The sequence below is a fragment of the Netta rufina genome, assembly GCF_964035555.1.
Source record: "Netta rufina genome assembly, chromosome: Z".
Lineage (NCBI taxonomy): Eukaryota > Metazoa > Chordata > Aves > Anseriformes > Anatidae > Netta > Netta rufina.
The window spans coordinates 22495737-22516752 of record NC_140126.1 but is presented as its reverse complement, the minus strand read 5'-3'; the positions used below and the strand labels follow the sequence as shown (position 1 = coordinate 22516752).

The 21016-nt window shown below is 36.2% G+C and overlaps 1 protein-coding gene across 3 annotated transcripts in view; it reads left to right on the top strand.

Annotated features, from left to right (window-relative positions):
• The window catches only part of POLK (DNA polymerase kappa), a 35382-nt gene extending 17546 nt beyond the window's left edge, over positions 1-17836 (top strand). For all 3 annotated transcript variants that reach the window (XM_084305710.1, XM_084305711.1, XM_084305712.1), the window contains 12 exons: positions 1614-1766; positions 2125-2256; positions 4016-4169; positions 5583-5798; positions 7604-7728; positions 7900-8066; positions 9376-9408; positions 11311-11407; positions 12504-12675; positions 13519-14475; positions 15615-15666; positions 15789-17836. In XM_084305710.1, the coding sequence (XP_084161836.1) occupies positions 1614-1766; positions 2125-2256; positions 4016-4169; positions 5583-5798; positions 7604-7728; positions 7900-8066; positions 9376-9408; positions 11311-11407; positions 12504-12675; positions 13519-14475; positions 15615-15666; positions 15789-15873 (2343 nt within the window). In that variant the 3' untranslated portion in view covers positions 15874-17836. The remainder of the gene's footprint in view (positions 1-1613; positions 1767-2124; positions 2257-4015; positions 4170-5582; positions 5799-7603; positions 7729-7899; positions 8067-9375; positions 9409-11310; positions 11408-12503; positions 12676-13518; positions 14476-15614; positions 15667-15788) is intronic.
• Positions 17837-21016: the final 3180 nt, after the last annotated feature.

Here is a 21016-nt window from a genome sequence, read left to right as displayed (position 1 = left end):
AAATTAGACAGCTGGGCAATTGCCAACAACACGAAGTTGAACAAGAGCAAATGTCAGATTCTGCAGCTGGGAAGGGGCAATCCTGGTTGTATATACAGACTGGGGGATGAGAGGCTGGAGATCAGCCCTGCAGGAAGGGGTCTGGGGTTTCTGGTCAACAGCAAGCTGAACGGGAGCCAGCAGTGTGCCTTGGCAGCCAGGAGGGGCAACCCTACCCTGGGGTGCATCAGGCCCAGCACTGCCAGCTGGTGGGGGAAGGGATTGTCCTGCTCTGCTCTGCGCTGGGCGGCCTCACTGTGAGCACTATGTGCCACAATGCCAGAAGGACACAAAATTATTAGAGTGCCCAAAGGAGGGCTATGAGGATGGTGAAGAGTCTAGAGGGGAAGACAAATGAGGAGTGTCTGATGTCACTTTGGGTTGTTCAGCTCAGAGCAGAGCAGACTGAGGGGAGGATTGTGGTTTACAGCTTCTTCACAAGGGGAGCAGAGGGGCAGGCGCTGAGCTCTGCTCTCTGGGGACAGCGACAGGACCCGAGGGAACAGCATGGAGCTGGGACAGGGGAGGGTCAGGCTGGGGGTTAGAGAAAGGGTCTGCGCCCAGAGGGTGGTCGGGCATGGGGACAGGCTCCCCAGGGCAGTGGGCATGGCACCGAGCCTGACAGAGTTCAAGAAGTGTTTGGAACACACTCACAGACATGTAGTCTGATTTTTTTTGGGTTGCCCTTTGGAGACTCAGGAGTTGGACTCAGTGATCCTTGTGGGTCCCTGTGATTCTATGATCTTAACAGAAAATTTAAGGCCTACTGATTTAGGTAATGCACTCATAGTTTCTAGCAGTGCTTGCTTCATACCTCATTCATAGTCAAAAGAAACATAGATTTCAGAAACAAACACAAGATCTACAAGCTTATTAGTAAAAGAATACAAATAAAATAAGAGGCACAATAAGTTTGTTTTTGTGGAGAGATCTGTATGCTGCTGATCAGAACACCATGAAACTGATCAAGCTCACAGTCTACTAATAGGAGATTTATCTTTAACTCTTGGAGAGAAAAGCAGTATTCTGTGTATGATCTTATCTTCAAAAGTCACTTAACAATTTTGCTAACAATCAAGCCTTATATATATTCCTGTAACAAATGCTGGTGAATTTTATGAGGTAATTAACTTTCTTACCAGTATGTGAACTTGCTTGTTCAAGACCTTTTTTTTTGATGAAGATAGATGGTTCTGCTCTTTGAGTTGCTGGTCTTTTCTTCATCTCTGAGCCAATTTTCTGAAGTGTGTAGCATCAGTTAGGTGTTGGAAATTCACGTTCCGTTAACATATTTTCAGGTGTTTTGTGTTTTTCTTTTTAACAACTTGCATCACAGTAGCTAAAGCTGCATCTTCAGTGGGTCTTATCAAGTTTCTGTCTAAATCAGGTGGCATATTTTTTCATGTGAGTTGTTTTGTTTTTTTTGTACCATTTGCTATACCAGTATTCTCTCTGAGAGCAAGTGTCACCAGAAACAACTTTTTTTTTTTTTTTTAATAAGTCTTTAGGATCATCTGTACTGTTACACGTCTGCAAGGTTTATAGCTTTTTAATTACTGGTTTATTTTGTTCAGGTGGACAGACTTGTGATGGAACTGGAACAGAGCCGTAACCTTAGCTGTACTATTGTACACATTGATATGGATGCCTTCTATGCAGCTGTGGAAATGAGAGACAAACCAGAGCTGAAGGAAAAGCCTATTGCAGTGGGATCAATGAGTATGTTGGTAAGGCCAAAAGTTAAGCTATAATACAGAAATCACTTGCATGAATTTCAAGCATAATAACATGCAATAATAGCATCATATAATGACACTGTTAGAAATGTTATGACTGTGGAAAGAAATAAGAAATAGTAGATGAACTGGCTGTTCTTATGCCATGTAAGCTGGATTTTATTTTTTGGTAGAAAGTGTACTGATAAACTTTTAAAGGATGTAAGCAGACAAAGGGGAAAAATCTGTATTAATTCTCAACCTTGCCAGTCTTTTTTGTGTGGAGTTACATGATTAGGACTTGATTATTTAACACTAAACTTAAGAGAGCAAAACTTGATAACACTGAACTTACTTCTTCTCTCCTAAGTCTACTTCAAACTATCACGCTAGGAGATTTGGTGTACGTGCAGCCATGCCTGGATTTATTGCTAAAAAGCTGTGTCCACATTTAACTATAGTACCATTAAACTTTGAAAAATACGGCAAAGTGAGTAAAGAGGTAAGTCTGGAAAATGAAAACACTCTAACCAAATATGAATGTACTTTGTTTTAGACTTCACCAGTTTAGATACCATAAAAAGTAGTAGCTTAACAGAACAGATAGACAGAATGTTTAGTTTAAATGTTAACTTAAATGTTGGTTTAAATGTTAAATTCTTCAGTGACATGGATTTGAACATAAGTTAAACAAAACATGGGTGCTTTTGGGACAGGAGATGTTTTTCATTATGTTCAACTCTGCTGCAGTTTTAATGAAATCAGTAGCGATAAAGATAGTAATCTTCAAAACTGTGTAATGAGCTAGTGGTACCAGTTGAGACCTGTTATTCTTAAAATTTCAAAATCATGGCATGTAATCTAATTATTAGGAAGCTGCATGTACATAAGCAACATAGAGGTAATAATTACATATAATATATAATCATCATTTAAAATGCTAATTACTGAAGAGAGAGGCCAAGAGCATTTTTGAGTTCAAGATGCAGATTCATTTGTCCTAAAAGAAGGAACTTAAAGTGCAAACACTTAGGGAGAAAAGAAGTTGCATCTTGGTTAAATGCAAGTAGCTTTACTTAGAACAAGGAGAAATATTTAGCATACAAAAAAATCATGTTTAAACAAAAAAAGGAAAGAAAAGAAAAATATTTTGTAGATCTTAAATTCATGCATGTTACAAGTTCCTTCATTTCAATACAATTATGCCAAGTAAGTATTTATATATTTACTTTTACGAAGCCTCAATCTCTTTACATAAATTAAAGTAAGCTACTGACTAATTTTAGTTGAATTTGATTCTTCTCACTTCCATCTTCAGAAAGTGTGTATAAATATTACTCTTTCAGAATAGATTTGAACTTGTTAATAATCTTGGATCTCATGATACATGCTTCATTTGTTGCTTGGGGGTAAAGTATTAAAAATTATAGTTGTTTTGTGTTTATATTTATGCTCTTCTCTTGGGATTTGGATTGTAAACTAAATAAGCTTCATTTTGTCATTAAAAGCTGAACAGTGAATCCTAATAGTAATCATGTGCAGAGAGATGAGGTGCACATGATCAAATGTTGTGATACCTAAGAATTTGACCAAAACTGGTAAGGAAAACATGATGCAGTCAATTTTTCCTCCTTAAAAAAAAAAAAAAAAGAAAAAAAAAAAGAAAAAAAAAGTTGGAGGGGAAGGGAGAAGGGGGAAAAAGTAGAAATTTTATTCTGTTAAATTTAATATTTTGTCTTTTTGGAGGATGTATTCAGCATTAAAGATTTTCTGGTAAGTTTGCCAGTGGCACTGACCAGTGCTCTAAACCACTGGCTGTAACTTTCATTTGAATGTAATTTAAGACGTAGATTGTCTTATCTTACATATCTGATGTCTGACAGACAGTGCGCAGATGGGTAAATCAGCTCATGCTCATTCTGAGGTTCTGCTGGTTTCCTAGATCCCTGGAGTTTTGTTCAGGTGGTTACTGCAGTGGCTGTGAACCTGGTGTCTTGTTAAGAGCTTAGTCATTGAGCTTAGTGACCAATGCAGTAAAATACAGTGCTCTGACCCCCCATCTTGCCTATGATTAATATCTTGCTACTTGAGAGAAGTAGTACCATAATTTTTCTATTTCACAAAATTATTTGTTCTGTAAATGGTTTTAATATCAATTAGTCATCTTGAAGTTTCAGAGTACATCTGTTCACCTAATAGTTGTGTGTCAAAATCTGCGTTTACATCAACAAGGTTTTAAACTTTCTCTATCGTTTATGAAGGTTAGAGAAATACTGGCTGAATATGATCCCCAGTTTATGCCTATGGGTCTAGATGAAGCCTACCTGAATATAACTGAGCACTTGGAGGAAAGACTGAACTGGCCTGAAGATAAGAGAAGATTCTTTTTCAGAACAGAAAGCACTGCTGAAAAGGGTATGCAAAATACTCTCTGTTCATGCATATAACATATGTTTCAGATAAACTGTACCCATTAAAATACATGTATTTAAGTTTGGATGTAATTTGTCCATGCACTATCTACCTATTATTTGTTAGGTTAGAGGTTAATTTCTGTACCAGTCACCTGTGCCATGCTAATGATGATTAGGATTTAGAGGTGAGATTTTTTTTTAACTCTTGAATGCATATGTGTGAAAAGTGGTACTAGATTTATTATACCCAATTACATGTTTTAGATAAGTATTTTGTCTTTACAATTGAACATAACAATTTTGCAAATAAGTAGCAATAATCTAATGATCTTTTGACTTAAGGAGGTATAGAGTAAGTAAATTTATTGTTCTAATGTTAATTTGTAATTCACCAAAGTGTATTCTAGAATAGTACAGTGAGTCCCGCGCATCAGAAATATGAGAAATTGTTTGCAAAAACAGCGTGTGTAAGCTCTATTTACATGATTATACAAGACTAAAGATGTGTGAAGAAACGAGCACTGCAGAAGTACAGTAATGCTTAAAATATGACTGGATCTCATATGGCTCTATAAGATGGAGTTGGATCCACACCCACAACTGTGTATCCAATTGGGAATAATAAAAAAGGAGTCATGCAAGTAATTGATTGAAGTCGATTGAACTGGAACATTTGTATTATCAATATTCAAAAATGATCCAGATAGCCATTAAGAGGATAATGAAGGATACTGTGCTGAAAAACATTAGCTGAATAGAAAGAAACAAACTGGCATTGTCTTTACAAAACAAGTATCACTGATACATAGTCATATGCTTCTTCATACTTCTGTAATCTGTGTTCTTTTGGAGCACATGCAACATGGGTAATGTGGAATTGTAATAGTAAAGTTTATAGAGTCTGACAAAGGGTTGCTGATGGTCCTTGTTCTACAATGACTGCAGCTGAGAAGCTTGCCAGTTTGCTCGTTCTAGAATCAGATATTCCAGAATTCTAATATCTTTGGAAAATATTGAAGAAATTTGTGCAAAGGATTTTTATTTCCACAAAAAGGAAGCATCTGGACTTCACCCTGATGAAACAAAAGTAATGCCAAAATTGTGATGATTTTCTGCTGTTGCAGCAACAAGCCATTAAACCTTGATGATTCTCTGGAAATGAAGTCCAATCTCCTAGCCAATTGTTCCAGTCTCAGCCAAATTTAAATCATATTAAGAACAAAGCAGTCGTGTTTTCATTTGAAGAAAGGAGAGTCACAATGTGATCATTTTATCTAAATAATCATACATGTTTTTTTCAAACTGAAAAAATAAAATTGATAATCAACCCATTTTCATCACAGCAGAAGGAAAATCAATAAAGTATGTGCTGTATATGGACGGATTAATTTGTTTGTTTTTCTGTGTAACCTAGATAAAGAGGATATAAATGTGTCTGGCAAACTGAATGAAGATGGATACTCTTCTTCACCTGTGCTGTTTGAAGACAACACTCCTCTGATGGATGACCACCCTGGACAAAAAGATCAGTCACTGGAAAATTCAATTGTCTTTGGAACTACTGCAGAGGAAGCTGTGAAAGAAATTCGCTTTAGGATTGAACAGAAAACTCAACTGACTGCTAGTGCAGGTATTCAAACACATAAATAATGCTTTCTATTTCCACAGCGTCTTCTACAGTCATCTCAGAGGGCATTAGAAGCACAAGAAATAAGCATTGCCACAGTATTGTGTTGCATAGAAATATGTCCCCTTTGAATGTCTGTAAAGACTGATTTTCAGGTTTTTCAAGAAATTTTATGGCTATCAAAGCCATTCCTATTTTTTTAATCATAGAAACAGTCATAACTTTATTGAATTAGAAGTACTGTAGAAGAAATGACCAGGGGGTTTAGGAGCTAATCTTAGCACTGGTGGTACTTGTTTTAGTGCCTCCTGTAAGTTGTATCCATAAGCTTGTGGTTGTAATCCGTAACCAATTGCTAAATTGTTGTTAGTTTGAATATTAGATGCATATTGCTACTTCTAACAGTTTTCCCACACTATTCCTTGCTTAATACAGTATTGAAATTCATTAAAAAGCTAGTTCTTGGAGAATTAGATGTATTGAAGTTAATAAAATATTCAGTAGCTTTTTAATATTTAACCATATCAGTTTTCTGTCTTTTGTCTTCAGACAACCTACCTGTAAGTCTCAACTGTTGTGATGATAATCTGGATTAGATCCCTAATAAAAATAAAAAAGAGTACGTTCTTAGCAGTTGTGGAAGGCAAGGGAAATTTCAAATTAAGCAGAGGTAAAGGAATGGATAGTAGGTGGAAGCAGATTAAATGCCCTATGTGTTACTTCATGAATGGTGGCAAAATAATGTTGTTCTTCTGAAATGTTCTTATTTTTGTTCTTATGAAATTCTTGTCCTCTTCCTGAGGAGAAGTTCCTGTTTAGAAACCAGATACAGCTTTTATAAGTGCATCAGGGATTTTATGCCCCTAAACCAAAAATGGTTAGAAAGCTAATTGAAGAATACTGATAAGTGATAATAAAATAGAATTACTTCTGCCATCTTGACAATTATAACAAGAAGCAAATAAAACTTTAGACGACTAGGGCTGTTTTACAGTAATACTGTTTTGTTTGCTAACCAATTCCATAGTTCATTTGTTGGGCCAGTTGTTTCAACAGAAAGGAGTAACACCTCCTTATTCCTTCTGAACAGCATCAGTGAAATCACAGAACCACAGAATTGAAGGAGTTGGAAGGGACCTCAAAAGATCATCAGGTCCAACCCCCCTAATGTTGTCTCAGTTTGAAAACTTGAGACAGCTCATTGTTGTGTAGTCATCTGTCTTAAAATGCTGAGAAGATGGGGCTGTATTAATTTCCAAACTGGCTGTCATAAAGGCCTTAAACTTTGCAATATTTATGCATTTTTTAATTCTAAATAATTTCAGCAGTGGTAGTCTGCAAAAGACTAGTTTGGTAAATTTTGCCAAAATTGCTGTAGTACTTTTACTGAGCTGTAAGAAAAAATCTCCATCACACTGAAGTTTATTATAACTATTGTTATAGGTATTTCCTTTGTCTTACTATAATCACCATCATAAAATTGTTCAACCATTTAGCTTGAGGTATTTTTAAAACACTTGTTATTTAATCCCTTGTGACTGATGACATGTGCATGTTTTGTTACCCTGACTGTCTCAAAATAGTAGGCACACTTTATCTGATACATCAAGTATGTTTAAACTACCATATGTATCTATGTTCTCACATTACAAATTTTTTTTGCTGGATTTTAACAAATCTTGTTATCATTAGTTACTGTTCTTTTGCCTTTTCTGAATATGTAGGCTATTCTAGTGCTCTTAAATACTGAATTATTTAAATTTTGTCTTTTATTTTTAAAAAATGTTTTTTATTTCTTTGTTTTTAAGGAATAGCTCCGAATACAATGTTAGCAAAAATGTGCAGTGATTGTAATAAACCTAATGGGCAATGCAGAATTTCTCCGGAGAGACAAGCTGTGCTAGACTTCATAAAAGATTTGCCCATTAGAAAGGTAGGAGAAATCATGATGTTTATCATTATGTTCCTTTGTATTCTAAATGAAAGATTTTCACTGAAGAAATATATTTTTCTAAGTAACCTGACCGGTATTGTTTGATTTAATTGTTTTTGGTATTGGACACACAAATGTGAAGTTTCTAATTTTAATGATTTTTTTTTCCAGGTGCCAGGCATAGGAAAAGTAACAGAGAAGATGTTAAAAGCACTTGGAATTGTGACTTGCTCAGAACTTTACCAGCAGAGGGCACTGCTTTCTCTTCTTTTTTCGGAAGCATCTTGGCGTAATTTCTTGGATATCTCCCTTGGGTTGGGGTCCACACATTTGGAAAAGTATGCTTTGTTTTTGTTTATTGTTTCCTGTGTTTACGTCTCACTAACTGTTCCCTTGTGTGTGTTGCACACTGTACATTTTAAGACACATTTTATGACCAAAAAAAAATTATGAATATTATGAATGTTTAATTGTATTCTCCTTAGGTCTCTGACAAACAATATTGTTATACTTATGGCTAAGATAAAAAATTTTGCTTTTAATGTTTAGCTGTTTAGTGTAACAGGAATGTCTAAAATATGAAATCCAAAACTCCCATCGGAGAAGTAGTGAATAAGTGTATATCAAGAGATCAAGTCAGTATCATTTAGGCTAACCTCAAAATTATCAGAGTATCTAAAGAGAAATTAGTTATTTATCCAAAGCTGAGATGTTCAGTCCTGTTTCATCTATAAATATAACAGATATTGATTTTTTTTTTTATTAGGTGTTATACAGTCTGAGAAATCTCCCACTGTATTTTTAAAAAAGTAATATAATAACAAAAGGAGCATGTCAGAAGCCAAGGTTATCGCTGTTAAGGAAAACACATTTTTAATGTTGTGGTCTAAAAAAATTGTTTTCTTTGTTTGACTTTTATTAGCAATAACTTGATTTCAGTGATTTTTAATGTGGAAAAAGCAAGCCCTTGACATATGAACATATGAGTTCTCAGCAAATGGTTTGTCTTATGGTCATGGTCTTTGACAAGCTTTTATGAAAATCTAAGGATATCAAATTTGTTATTTCTGAAGAAGGAAAAAAAATGTAAATAAAAGGGCATACAAAGAAAATGCTCTAAGGAAATCCTTAAATACAGAACCATTTTTAAGGGATGCTTAATTAAAACTGGAAGGAGGAGAAAAAAAAATGTATTAGCACATCACCTTTAGCATGAGCAGTAATTTAGACAGAATGCAAATTAATTCCTTGGATAAACAAATATTCAAATATGCATAGTATGTTTGGGATTTTAATAGCTGTACTTCAGTTATACCAAGGTGAGATAGTATAGGATTTTTAGTTTTGTTGTTAAGTGTTTCCATCTGATAAGAGAGAGCAGATTTATTTTGTAAGCTATTAACTTTTACTGACATCTGATCTATGTCTTTGTTACATCTTCAGTAGGTTATTTTATTAAAAATACATACATATATATCCTTTGTACTCAATCAAACTCAGTGTACAAGATTTGCAGAAAAAGTTAGCATCCAGATTTTTTATAAACATTTGCCATTATTTATTGAAGTATGATTGGCTGTCTCAGAGTTCATTGAAAAGATAAGTTTGAGGTAAAGTGAGTTTATTAATTTGTTTTTCTCTTTAAAGGGATGGAGAAAGAAAAAGTAGGAGCACTGAAAGGTACACCTTTTTAATATTGGAAAAAAAAAAAGTATATTAATCACTAAACTTAATTAATGCCCATTAATGTATGGTTTTGTTAGCCATATAATTTCACTGTATATTTACATGTGTTAAAAAGCTCACCGTGTGTACACCAAGCTCACTACATCTGATTCAGGCTTTTTTTTTTCTTCCCCACCCTTGGCTTCAGAATATTAGGAATTTACTCCTGTTAGTTTGTGTGTTTTCTTTTGTGTGTTTGTGTGTTTTCTTTTCTCCTCATCTGCTTCTCATGTTTTTAATGCTTCAAAGTAGTCTTTATGCCAGGGTGAAAATACATAAGGGCTTTAATTTTCTGTATGCTTCCATTTAATGCTAACATTATCTAATAGCCTGCAGTCACGTAGATAGCAAGTCTAGTGTAATGCAGATTTGAAGGCGCTAATTTTGCATGGATAACTGAAATTGTTACATTCCCTAACTCTTAACTTCTTAGCAATGTAACTTCCGTTAAGAAGGGAATGTATGGCAGTGTTTAAAAGTGGTCTTCTGGAAAGAAGTTTTTCTTCAATGAGAATCTGTAGAGAGCTGTAATAATTATCTCTACACTCATCTCAGAAAAGCAGATAAGATTCATATTCTTATTGAGACAGAATAGTTTTGGGCAGCTTAAGCACTGTAGGGTTTGGTTCCACCAGAGCTGATACATTTATAGCTGTAGTGTTGTTCTGGTTTGAAGGCCAACAGATAATCTGGGCAGTCTGTTGTACTTCTCTGGTTTTTCCTTCCTTCCATCTCCTGAGAGAGATGGGTTTAGACTAGAGACATCAGTGGGCTGCCTGGATTATGGAACTAGTTTATATGGGGTGAAGAGATGGTCCTGAAAGAGCACTCTCTCTATACTGCCCCTTCCAAATTTACAACTCTTACAACTTCCCATATACTGCAGCCTTGCAATGCTGCATTGTTAATCACTGCATTGTTGCTGGTATAACTTCAGTTGCTCTTTGGATAATGGACCTAAAGTGAAATACTCAGCCTGCTGGTTTGGCAGCATGCAAACATTCTTAGGAGAATGTGAATCATACTGGAGGATGACTTTGCAATGTGATCTTGTAAACTTGAATATAACTTTGAGACGTGAAAATCAGTGTAACTACAGGGACTTTACACTCATAAATATAAATAAATGTCAACCCTGGCATGAAACAGTGTATCTGTGAGACTTTTCCAAAAGCATCTGACAGCTTTAAGTTTTGATTCCAACTTCACTTGAAACCACTGCTCACTGAAGGTGTTGCTTTTCCCTTTATGTTATTCCTAAAAAGCAGATGCATTAATAAAAAATAATACCATAATTCCCCTGATGAGAAGCAAAGGCAGTTAGCAACATATTTGGCAGAAAGCTAGTTTTTACTCCTCTATAGCTATCCATAATTATTGTAGCTGGCATCTTTTTCTTAGCATCTGCAATATTTATTTCTGACACTTGGCTCTGATGTTGACTTTCTAATCCTTTCTTTCTTATGATGTTGCACAGCAGTGTACAAAGGAGATTACATACAAATTACTTGGCTACCTCCATGAATTCACAGTTGGTGTTAGTATTCTCCCTTGCAAATATTTAAGCATTAATGACCTTGAATCTTACACATTTTCAACTACTGCATGAAAAGTTGATCTGCTGTATTATTTCATTATTTGAAGGGTTTGGAAATATTTTGAAGCACATAAATGAGCATAAATCTTTTTGTACAATATTTGTATTAATATTAATTTTTCCTTTTGAGGAAACTCAAAGGAAATTCAAACCAACTCTTCTAATGTAGATTTGTTTAACTGTTCAAGAAAACTTTTTAGATGGCAATCACTGAACAAGCTTTAAAATTCATTCTGAAAAAGACTTTACTCTTATCTTAGGACATTCAGTGAAATTAACACAGCAGAAGATCAATACAGCTTGTGTCAAGAACTCTGCAGAGACCTTGCTCAAGAGTTACAGAAAGAGGGACTTAAGGTATTTATTGTTCTGTTTACTGGTAAAGGGACAACACTTTGCACTCAAGCTGATAAAGTGTAGTATTAGCATGAATGCTTTCATCAGGATCATACCATGCAATCTATCATCAGAAGATTAATTTATTTAATTTGCAGATAGAATGTGTTAGACAGCATTTTGAGTTTGTTAGATGGCTGTGCTCTGGTCAATCATGTAATCCTAGTGTATCTAAAACACTGTTTCCCTCGTGTCTTCATGTAGGATCCAATCAATAGTAGTCTAGTTTAAAGAGCTCACGTCCCAAACTTGGAAGTGATTTATTCATACCATTAAGTGGTATGAATGGTACGAACAGCCCTTGTATTCCTTCTCCCAAGTTTCTGTTTGTTTTTTTCTGGAAAGAACAGTTCATATTTGCCATAGAGGTTTTCATGGTAAACCAAGGAATAACATTTGTTGAGACCTGAAAGAATTCTTATTAGTCCTCTTCTGACATAAAATATTCTCAAAAAATATCAGGTTAAGAGGGAAATCAAAAAAAGAACAACAAAGTGATAAGCTTGCAAAGGCACCAGAGCAAAAGGAGTGCTGTTTATTTGCATTTGGATGGACATGCTAAGTAACACAAACATTTTTGAAGGTGTTGCCAGGGGAATATCTATGCTATACATAGATGTTGTGTGTTGGTTTGCTAGCACAATGGGGGAGGAAGTTTTCAGTGGATCCTTAATTGGATATCACTTATACGTCCTTAGTAGTTTTCCCAGAAAAATTAAGATATCTGGCACTGAAAGTTTCCAAGTGAGGAAGTAATTTTTGGTTGACAGAATAGAAGTTGTGACTGTAGCCAGAGCATGAAATCTATTGAACAAGAGCTGTTGGCAGATGGTCTGCCAGGGACCGTTGCCAAATGACCCAGTTTAGAGAATCTGACTTTGGCAGCAGTTTAACAGCAAGTGCAAAATCTTACAGTCAAATTTTTGGCAGTACCCCTTGCTGTACACAGATAAGCACAAAGTCTTGACTATGGCTTTAAGATGCTTACATAGATGCTACATAATAATTGTTTCTGTGCCATATACTATATGTGTAACTTTTTTTTTTTTCTTCATAGGGTAAAACTGTTACCTTGAAGCTAAAGAATGTGAACTTTGAAGTAAAAACAAGAGCTTCAACAGTGCTGTCCTCTGTTTCTACTGAGGAGGAAATATATGCTGTTGCTAAGGAGTTGTTAGGAACAGAAATTGATAGCGTTGCTCCTCAACCTTTAAGGATAAGACTTATGGGTAAAACTCTTCCTTTTAAGAACTAGATCTTATTATGAATCAAAGTAATAGACTATACTCTAAAGGAAAACTGTTGTTAAGTGGTTTTACCCTTTCTCCATTACCCTAGTGTTTTTTGCAAAGTGAAACAGCTTTGGAGTGCTGAATAGTGATTAGAATGTTTTGCTAATTGAGGTTCTACCTTTCTTACCCCCTGATAGCCTTGGAACAACATACATGCTGACATGAGAGAGAATCTTACCTCATTGCAGTTGTTAATTCTGCTGCCTTAAAAAAATCTCCTTTGCACTACAGCAGCAATTAGTTCCTATATGTCACCTCCTTCAGAAACGAATGTTTTAAATAAAAGTGCTTAAATTTAAAGGTACCATGTTCTGAAAGAAATTTGAAAAATTCTGCCAGAAGTAAACTCTGTGTTTTGAATCTAAGACCTGTACATTTCAGGTGCTTATATATTCTCTTGTTTGAACCATTTAGTGTTATATAAACCATAGTTGTAGTATCAGAATGTGCTGAAGAAAAAAAAAAATTGATGTGGAAACCTGATGCAAAACTGTCTTTCAGACTGAATTCTACATAACTGTTAAGTTTATAGCCTCACTTTATGGTGCAATTAGTTAACACTTTGTGGGTATTGAAATTAATAATAATGTTGGGTAGGTCTACAGGTCTGATAAAATTGTGTGGACCATGTGATCCATTGTTAGCATTTGCAAGTACTATAGCTTCTGTTTAGAAGAAAAATGCATTTTTATTGAGTGGTTGCATACATCTCAAAAATGTTAATTATCAATTTTTCATAAAATTGGTATTATAATGTATAACTTTGTTTTTCATCATTAGGTGTACGAGTATCAGGATTTCTAAGTGAAGAAGAGAAGAAATACCAACAAAAAAGCATTACAAGCTTCTTAAAATCAGGGAAAGGAAATGTTTTTCTTAGGCTTCAGCCAGGGAAATCCAACCATGAAAATTTCACAAAAAATTCAGAAGCATCTTCCAGAGGGAGTTTTTTTGATAAAAAGCGAGCTGCAAGGCAATTCAAATGTGATAATGTTGTTCCAAACGAAAACGTAGGTAAGCAGCTCTTTCATGATATAAAATCAACAGCAAATTTTGTGGAAGAAACAAACAAGATCACCGACTTACAAAATTCCGATGTGTGTGAGATCTTCACCTGCCCGGTTTGTTTTGAGGAGCAAAGCAGTACTAATTTGGAAGAGCTTAATAGGCATATTGATGAGTGCCTTGCTGGGAGTCATGTTAAAGATACTGTGAAAATATCAAAGATTGACAATTCAGGAGAAGATACACTTAACTTTTTTCCACATTGTAAAAATGAAAATGTTGAAGCTTGTAAAAAAAATAAAATGAATCAATTAGGAAGAACAGGCCAATCAGCAAGTGCACCTGACAACTCTGCTAGCAATTGCACAGAGAGATTCACTCAGATAATATCTGATAAATCTCACAGAGAAAGACAGCCTGGTGATCTCAGTGTTATTGCTAGAAACGCATGTATAAAACAGTGTCTCTTTCCCAAAAGAACTTCACAAGAGGATGCAGAACATTTTGGAGAGACAGAACATACAGAAGAAACTAGTTCATCCTGTTACTTTGAAGCCAAAGAAGACAATGTTCTTGTTTGTCCAGTTTGTAATTCAGAACAGAAAACCACCAGTCTTATGTCATTTAACAGACATGTAGATGTCTGCTTAAATAAAGGCATTATCCAGGAGCTGACAGAAAAAAATAATTGTCCTGCTAAGACTCGTGATACGGAAAATTTAAACAGAGCTGGTGAGTATGCACATTAAGATGGATTTGGTTATTCAAATTATCTTCCTGCGTAATGGCAATAATTTGGTAGTGGTACACTTTGAGCTTTTCAGGACTTGGATGTTTTTACAACAAGCTAATTGGAGTAAGGTCTGTGTAAGAGAAAACGCTTCTGTTTAAAAAATATTAAATCAGTTTTTCTGATAAACTAGCTTTATAAGAGAGGTAGTTACACAGCACATCCTCATTTGCAGCAATGGTAGCACAGGAATTACTGATCATCTCTGTGAATGCTGTGTCTGTTCTCCTCCCCCATCATAATCAGAACGGTGTTTGTAAGCCCACTGATATTTAGGTGAAAGTCAGTGAAAATATTTTTAACCTGGATCATTTAAGAGATTTAGTTGACAAAATAGTTCCATTTATGTACTAGCAAAAACAAGTTGTGTACTAAACCATAAAGGCAAGAAATTGAAACCAAGCTTTTCATCCTTTTTTTTTTTTTTTTTTTTTTTTTTTTTTTTTTTTTTTGATGAGGGGTTAATCTTTGGCCAGATTGTAGGACACATGGAGTTATTTAACTATCTGTTTGAAGTACCTTGACTATCTGTTTGAAGTACCTTGTTCCTAATTTAACTTGGGAGCTTTATATCAGGAAATGCTAGAACACAGTTAAGAATTACAGTACAAATATTTTACAAAGCAAATTTCAGAAGTAGTATTGTTTTACATGTGCAAACAGACTATTTTAAATAAAGTCTCCTATTGGCAAAGATTTTTTCCCCTACAGGATAAAGAAAAAAATAGTTTGCAATAACCACCTTGAAAATCGACTCCATTATGCTAAAATATTTCTGAAAACTACAAGGTTCAAGTTAATCACTTAGAATTCAATAAATTAAAGTGTTTTGTTTTGTTTTGTTTTTCCCTCTTAAAAAAGAAAAGAAAATTAAGAGAAATTACAGTACTTAAACTGCAGATAATAAAATGTCATCTGCGCCTTAAGACAAATTCAGTTTGGGTAGTATCAGAAAAAAAAAATGGGAAGAAAAAACCTCATCCAAAACTGTTCTTTTAAATGTTCTGCTATGTATGTAACTTCTGCATCATTCTTTCTTTACTAAAGTAATTTATTTTGGTTGTTCCCAATTACTCTTCAGGAGCTTTAAGCAGAGGACCGCAGTGCACAAATCCATTGCAAGGAACAAAAAGGTAAGGGTATTCTGGAAACTGAGTATTCAACTCATATTTTAAAATAATCAAGTTTAAAAAAAAATCCATGTTAAAGTTGTATAAATGTATATTTTTCCTTTTCTTTTTTTTTCCCTCTATAGATCTGGATTAACAACTTCACAGTCAGTATCGAAAAAAGCCAAGTCAAGCAATTCCAAGCATACAATTGAAATGTTTTTTAAATGACTGTGTGACATCATCCTCCATATGAAGTATTTCATAGCATTTTAAGACTGAAAATTAATTTAGCATTGGTGGTAGGCTGGATTCATGTAGAATCTAGCTGGATTCATATAGGAGCCATTGCATACCTGTGATGCCTGTGCAAAAAGAATATTATGTTTGAAGCTGAAGAAGAGATACAACTGAGGTCATTTAATTATTTTGAAAAAAATACCTTTTTTTTTTTTTTTTTTTTCAGTTTCTAAGAATTGAAATTTGCTAGCACTTTGTTTATACTGAATATGTAAAACTTTGTTAGAGTCAGCAGCAGTCTCATGAATTGCCTTTGCAATGGAACAGGTTTATTAGAGCTGCCATGGAGAAAGTCTGCAGGGCAAGCTCCCAGGAAAGTAGGAGTCATTAGCTAGGGCACCACATGGTGCTTGCTGATGGCCCTTTTCCTAGATCTGACCTGCCATCCTCTCTGCAAGGCAGAGAGTTGGACATGGCAAAATTAATTTGTGTTACTAGCTGTGTGATAACACAAAAGAGCTGAGTTGCTTGATTTCAGATCTTATGAATGTCTGATTTGTCAGTGGACACAAAAACTGATTAGTCTTGCAGCTTCAAAAAAAAAAAGATCAATATTTCAGGGCATGGTCAAGCTTTCATTGTTGTCACTGAAAATGACTTCAGTAAGAGGTGATGGACCAACCGTAAAGAGCTTACTGTGGTGACATGCCGGATGACTTCGCTGATACTAAAAATATTAATAAACCAGATGATGGAAAAAGGATGTCTTCAAAGAAAGTCAAACAAAGGCTGTTTGATCCTTGTCCTTTCCAAGGAGACTGAGAACTTCAATTTTCTTTTCAGTCGTTAAATTGGTACCTGTCAGTGGGACTAAATTTACTATAAGTAAATATGTAATAATAATAATATGAGTAATTTATAAATATACAAGATGCTGAAATGAAGAAAACTTATTGTTTAACTATCTTTATTTATAATTATTTTTTATTTTTGAATACATGATATTTTATGAATATACATATGTAAGGAGGAAACTGTAAAGTGCAAATACTTAAAGTACTCTGTATAGATATTCTGTTTACACCAATATGCTTAAATGTAGACATTTTATTATAATAATTTATGATGATAGCTTTCTTAGAATTTATGCAATGATAAACCTTTGATGAAATATAATTTTTTTTAATGGGATAATCTTTAAAATTGCTACAATTGAAGTGTCTATCCTGTTGCTTAACTTTATGGGTATTACTTTGGGGTTTGTATGTTTTTTAAAACAAACAAATGTCTTCCCTGGTATGCTCAGGCTAAGTTCAGAATGTACTTTTTCACTTTCAAACTTGTTGGAATGATTTCACTATCTCCACCTGTTCATCTCTGTTTGCCAGATGCCACTGTACCTGCAGCTCTGTTATTTGAATTCAGTGCTCTCTAATCTGCTTTGGGCCAAATTAGTTGATCTAGTTCAGACTACTCTGTAGGCTGAGACAGTCAACTTTGTCTAAACAAGGTCAATGAGCAATCAGCATTTAGCTGTTCTGCTGACAGAGGTGGGAGCTGGAAAATTCTGGTAGGGAAGACATAAATGCAACAGAGGGAGCAATGACTTAAGCTACCACTGCAGTTTAGATAGTGAGTACCTGTCCTTCTATTGATTTAAATCTCTCTAATTCAATAAAGTGTAGAGTCTGAATGTTATCTTGTCATTGTGTGCATATGTTTAAAATTTTTAATTTTACATGTGCGTTACTCAGCAAAAGAAGGAAACGCCTTTATGTGCTTGAACAAATGAAGCTGGATTGGCTTAGCCTGGGAAGTGGTTTTATCATTTTTTCTAAAAAAGGTGTCATAGATTTATCTTTGAATATCATAAAGTTAAAATCATGGAGTATGTTAAAGTTAATATGGAAATAAAGCTCACATTATAATTCTAAAGCCAGGAATGTCTCGTCTTTTGAGATGTGTATAAAATACACTTTTTGAAAAGGTATTTGGAAAGGTATACATTCTGTATGTATACAGAAAGTGGTTGGTGAGATTCTTCTAATGTTTTACATCTAAAGCATCTTTGTAACTCAGAACTGTATTTTATATTCTTTGTGATTTCTTATACCACGTTTATTACTGTTTTTATCTGAAGAAGTCCTTCAGTTCAGGATTAGAAACTTCTGTGATGTGTTTTTTTTCTTCCGAGTTCTTGTGGAGAAAACTGTGTAAGCAATATGTTTGTTCTGGATTTTTCTGTCACTGTTTTTCTCTGTTGGTAATAACTTAACTTAACTTTAACTTAAAATCTGCTTTCATTAGCATCTGGAAAGTCTTTATAGCTTGCCTGTGTCTAACAATTTGTGAAGTATTTCCTTTGAGAACCATTCCATACTTGCTGCATTCACAGTCCTGAAACACATGGATGCTCTAGGATGGCTGCAGATGAGAATTTGTCTGTAGTGTAAACTTCTCTGATCTTAATGTTCTTCTGTCCACCACTTCTGAGGAAAAGAATGCGGGCAGCATATGCTTTGACCAAAGCATTTATTTGCAGGGAAGGAGTAAGTTTTTCTATAAGTGGGACAGACATGGAGATGACTCTAAGAACAACTTGCTTGAGTTTATCTTGTAAATCTCAGTACCTAAAAATTTAGACTGTAGAGTAGCATTCTCCTATATAATGTTTCCTGCTGTCGTAGTATCTTTATTCACTCACAGGTTGTGAAATACTTGTATACAGAGTATCTTACTGCCAGATGTCACAATGACCCATTTTGTTTATTAGTTGTCTGGCCTGGGTATCTCAAAATCTTTATTGCTGGAAATGTACCTGATAGGAATACATGAATACTTTTGGGTATGACATTTTGTTCTTAAAGTTGCTGAAGTTCCACTTTGAAGTGGCAGTAATTCTACAGGTGGGAACATCAGCAGCGCAGAGTTTGGGCTTGGATTGCTCTGCCATTAACTTGATCCATTTTGGCGTTATTACAGAGTTTATCCTTGTCTCTGTCTCACATTGCAGTATGTATATCCAAGCAAGAGATTGTATCACTCTAGGGGAGCAGCCTGCAGATGCCCGAGTTTGTTGTCCAGCTGGTGTTCTGAGGTATGGTTCTGCCATACCTTTGCTTTTTTCTGTTTGTGTAAGTGGGCACCTGTTGAGACTGGGCCTCCTTGCTTCATTGTTCTAAGCAGTACTTCTAAGGAAAAGCAAGCTGCAACAGGTAGCTGTAACCATAAGAGATGAAGAGAGGAGTGAGCGCAACTGCAAGGCACTGTGGTTGCCCAGGCCAACAATTCGTGCACCACGTAAAAGTGAAGGAGATGTTCCAATAGTCCCTTTGTCCACACTTTATTATGGATTCTGCGCCAGCCGTTTATGCAGGTTGCTGTGGGGCCCTTTGAAAGAGTCAAGGAAGTGGGTAAAGAATTTGCTATTTGCGAAGTCTGAGAGCATAAAATATAGCTGTACTGGGACAGGTAGGAGAACATGGATATGCTGTGAAATAAGATTATCTGATAGTGTAGTGGGTTTACGTGGCAAGGTTTTGGTAGCAGGGGGCCATAGGGGTGGTTTCTGTGAGAAGGATCTAGAAGCTGCACCATGTTTGGGAAGGGCCCCATTGTTTTCCAGAGCCGAGCCAATAAGCGATGTTGTTTTGCACCTCTGTGAGAGTTTATTTAAGACAGGGAAAAAAACGCTGCGCCACACAGCAGCTGGGAGGGAGAGAGCAGTGAGAAACGGCCTTGCAGGCACCAAGGTCAGTGAAGAAGGAGGGGGAGAGGTGCTCCAGGCGCAGGAGCAGAAGTCCCCTGCGGCCTGTGGTGAGGACCATGGTGAAGCAGGATGTCCCCCTGCAGCCCATGGAGTACCACGGTGGAGCAGGGTTCCACGCTGCAGCCCGTGGAGGAGACCACGGTGGAGCAGGTGGCCCTGCACCGACGGAGGCTGCCACCTGTGGAAGACCCCTGCCGGAGCAGATTCCGGGCCGGACCTGTAGCCCGTGGAGAGGAGCCCACGCAGGAGCAGGTGACCCGGCAGGAGCTGCTGCCCGCGGGGGAGCCAGGTTGGAGCAGTTTTCTCCTGAGGGATGGACCCCGTGGTACGGACCCATATCTGGAGCAGTTCTGGAAGAGCTGCTGCCTGTGGGAAGCCCACGCCAGATCAGTTCATCAAGGACTGCATCCCGTGGGAGGGACCCCACAGCACAGGGGACGAGAATGACCGAGAAGGAGCGGCAGAGAAGAAGTGCTGTAGACTGACCATAACCCCCATTCCCCCGTTCCCCTGCGCCGCTCAGGGGGAGAAGGTGGAAGAGGGTGGATGGGGGGAAGGTGCTTTTGGTTTCTTTCCTTTGTTTCTCACTTCTCTAGCTTGTTAGTAATAAGCAATAAATCTTACTATCTTCTTATGCTGAGTCTGTTTTGCCCGTTACAATAATTATTGCGTGATTTTCTCGTCCTTATCTCAACCCTTGAGCCCTTTTCACATATTTTCTCCCCATTCCTCTTTGAGGAGGGGGAGTGAGAGAGCAGCTGTGGTGGAGCTCGGCTGCCCACTCGAGCGGAACCACAACAGATAGTAATTAGAACCTGGAACTGACAGCTGTTTTTACCAGGCTATATGTAAAATTATGGTCCTGGTTTAAGGATTCATGTTTCCTACTTTGGAGCAGTTGTGTGAGGTGAACCGAGTAATTCAAAAGTTGTGCCATTTTGAAAAGGAGGATTAATGTTCCGAACAGGGGATCTGTATTACCAGCCCAGTCATCACACAGAAATAAACCTCTTCCTCTTAAGAAGTTACACTGGAATGTTTGACTCACAGGAAGCAAGTAAAAGTGAAATCTCTATGATTCAGCTATAGCTAAAACAGTTGTTTGTTCTTTCTAATCTGGGTTTGTTTTCACACTTTATTTTATTTATTTATTTATTTATTTATTTATTTATTTTAATTTTTGGCTGAATAACATTTATGTACTGCAAGTACTGACAAAAAAAAATAATTGTCTAGTTAGTTCAAGGTGTATGTGACTCTATTAAAGATGTTCAAAGGTGAAGAGAGCTGAATTATGCTCACACAGTGTCACGGTCTTTTCTGCTTCTCCGGCTGGGGGTGCACCCGAAGCTGGGAGGGGACACA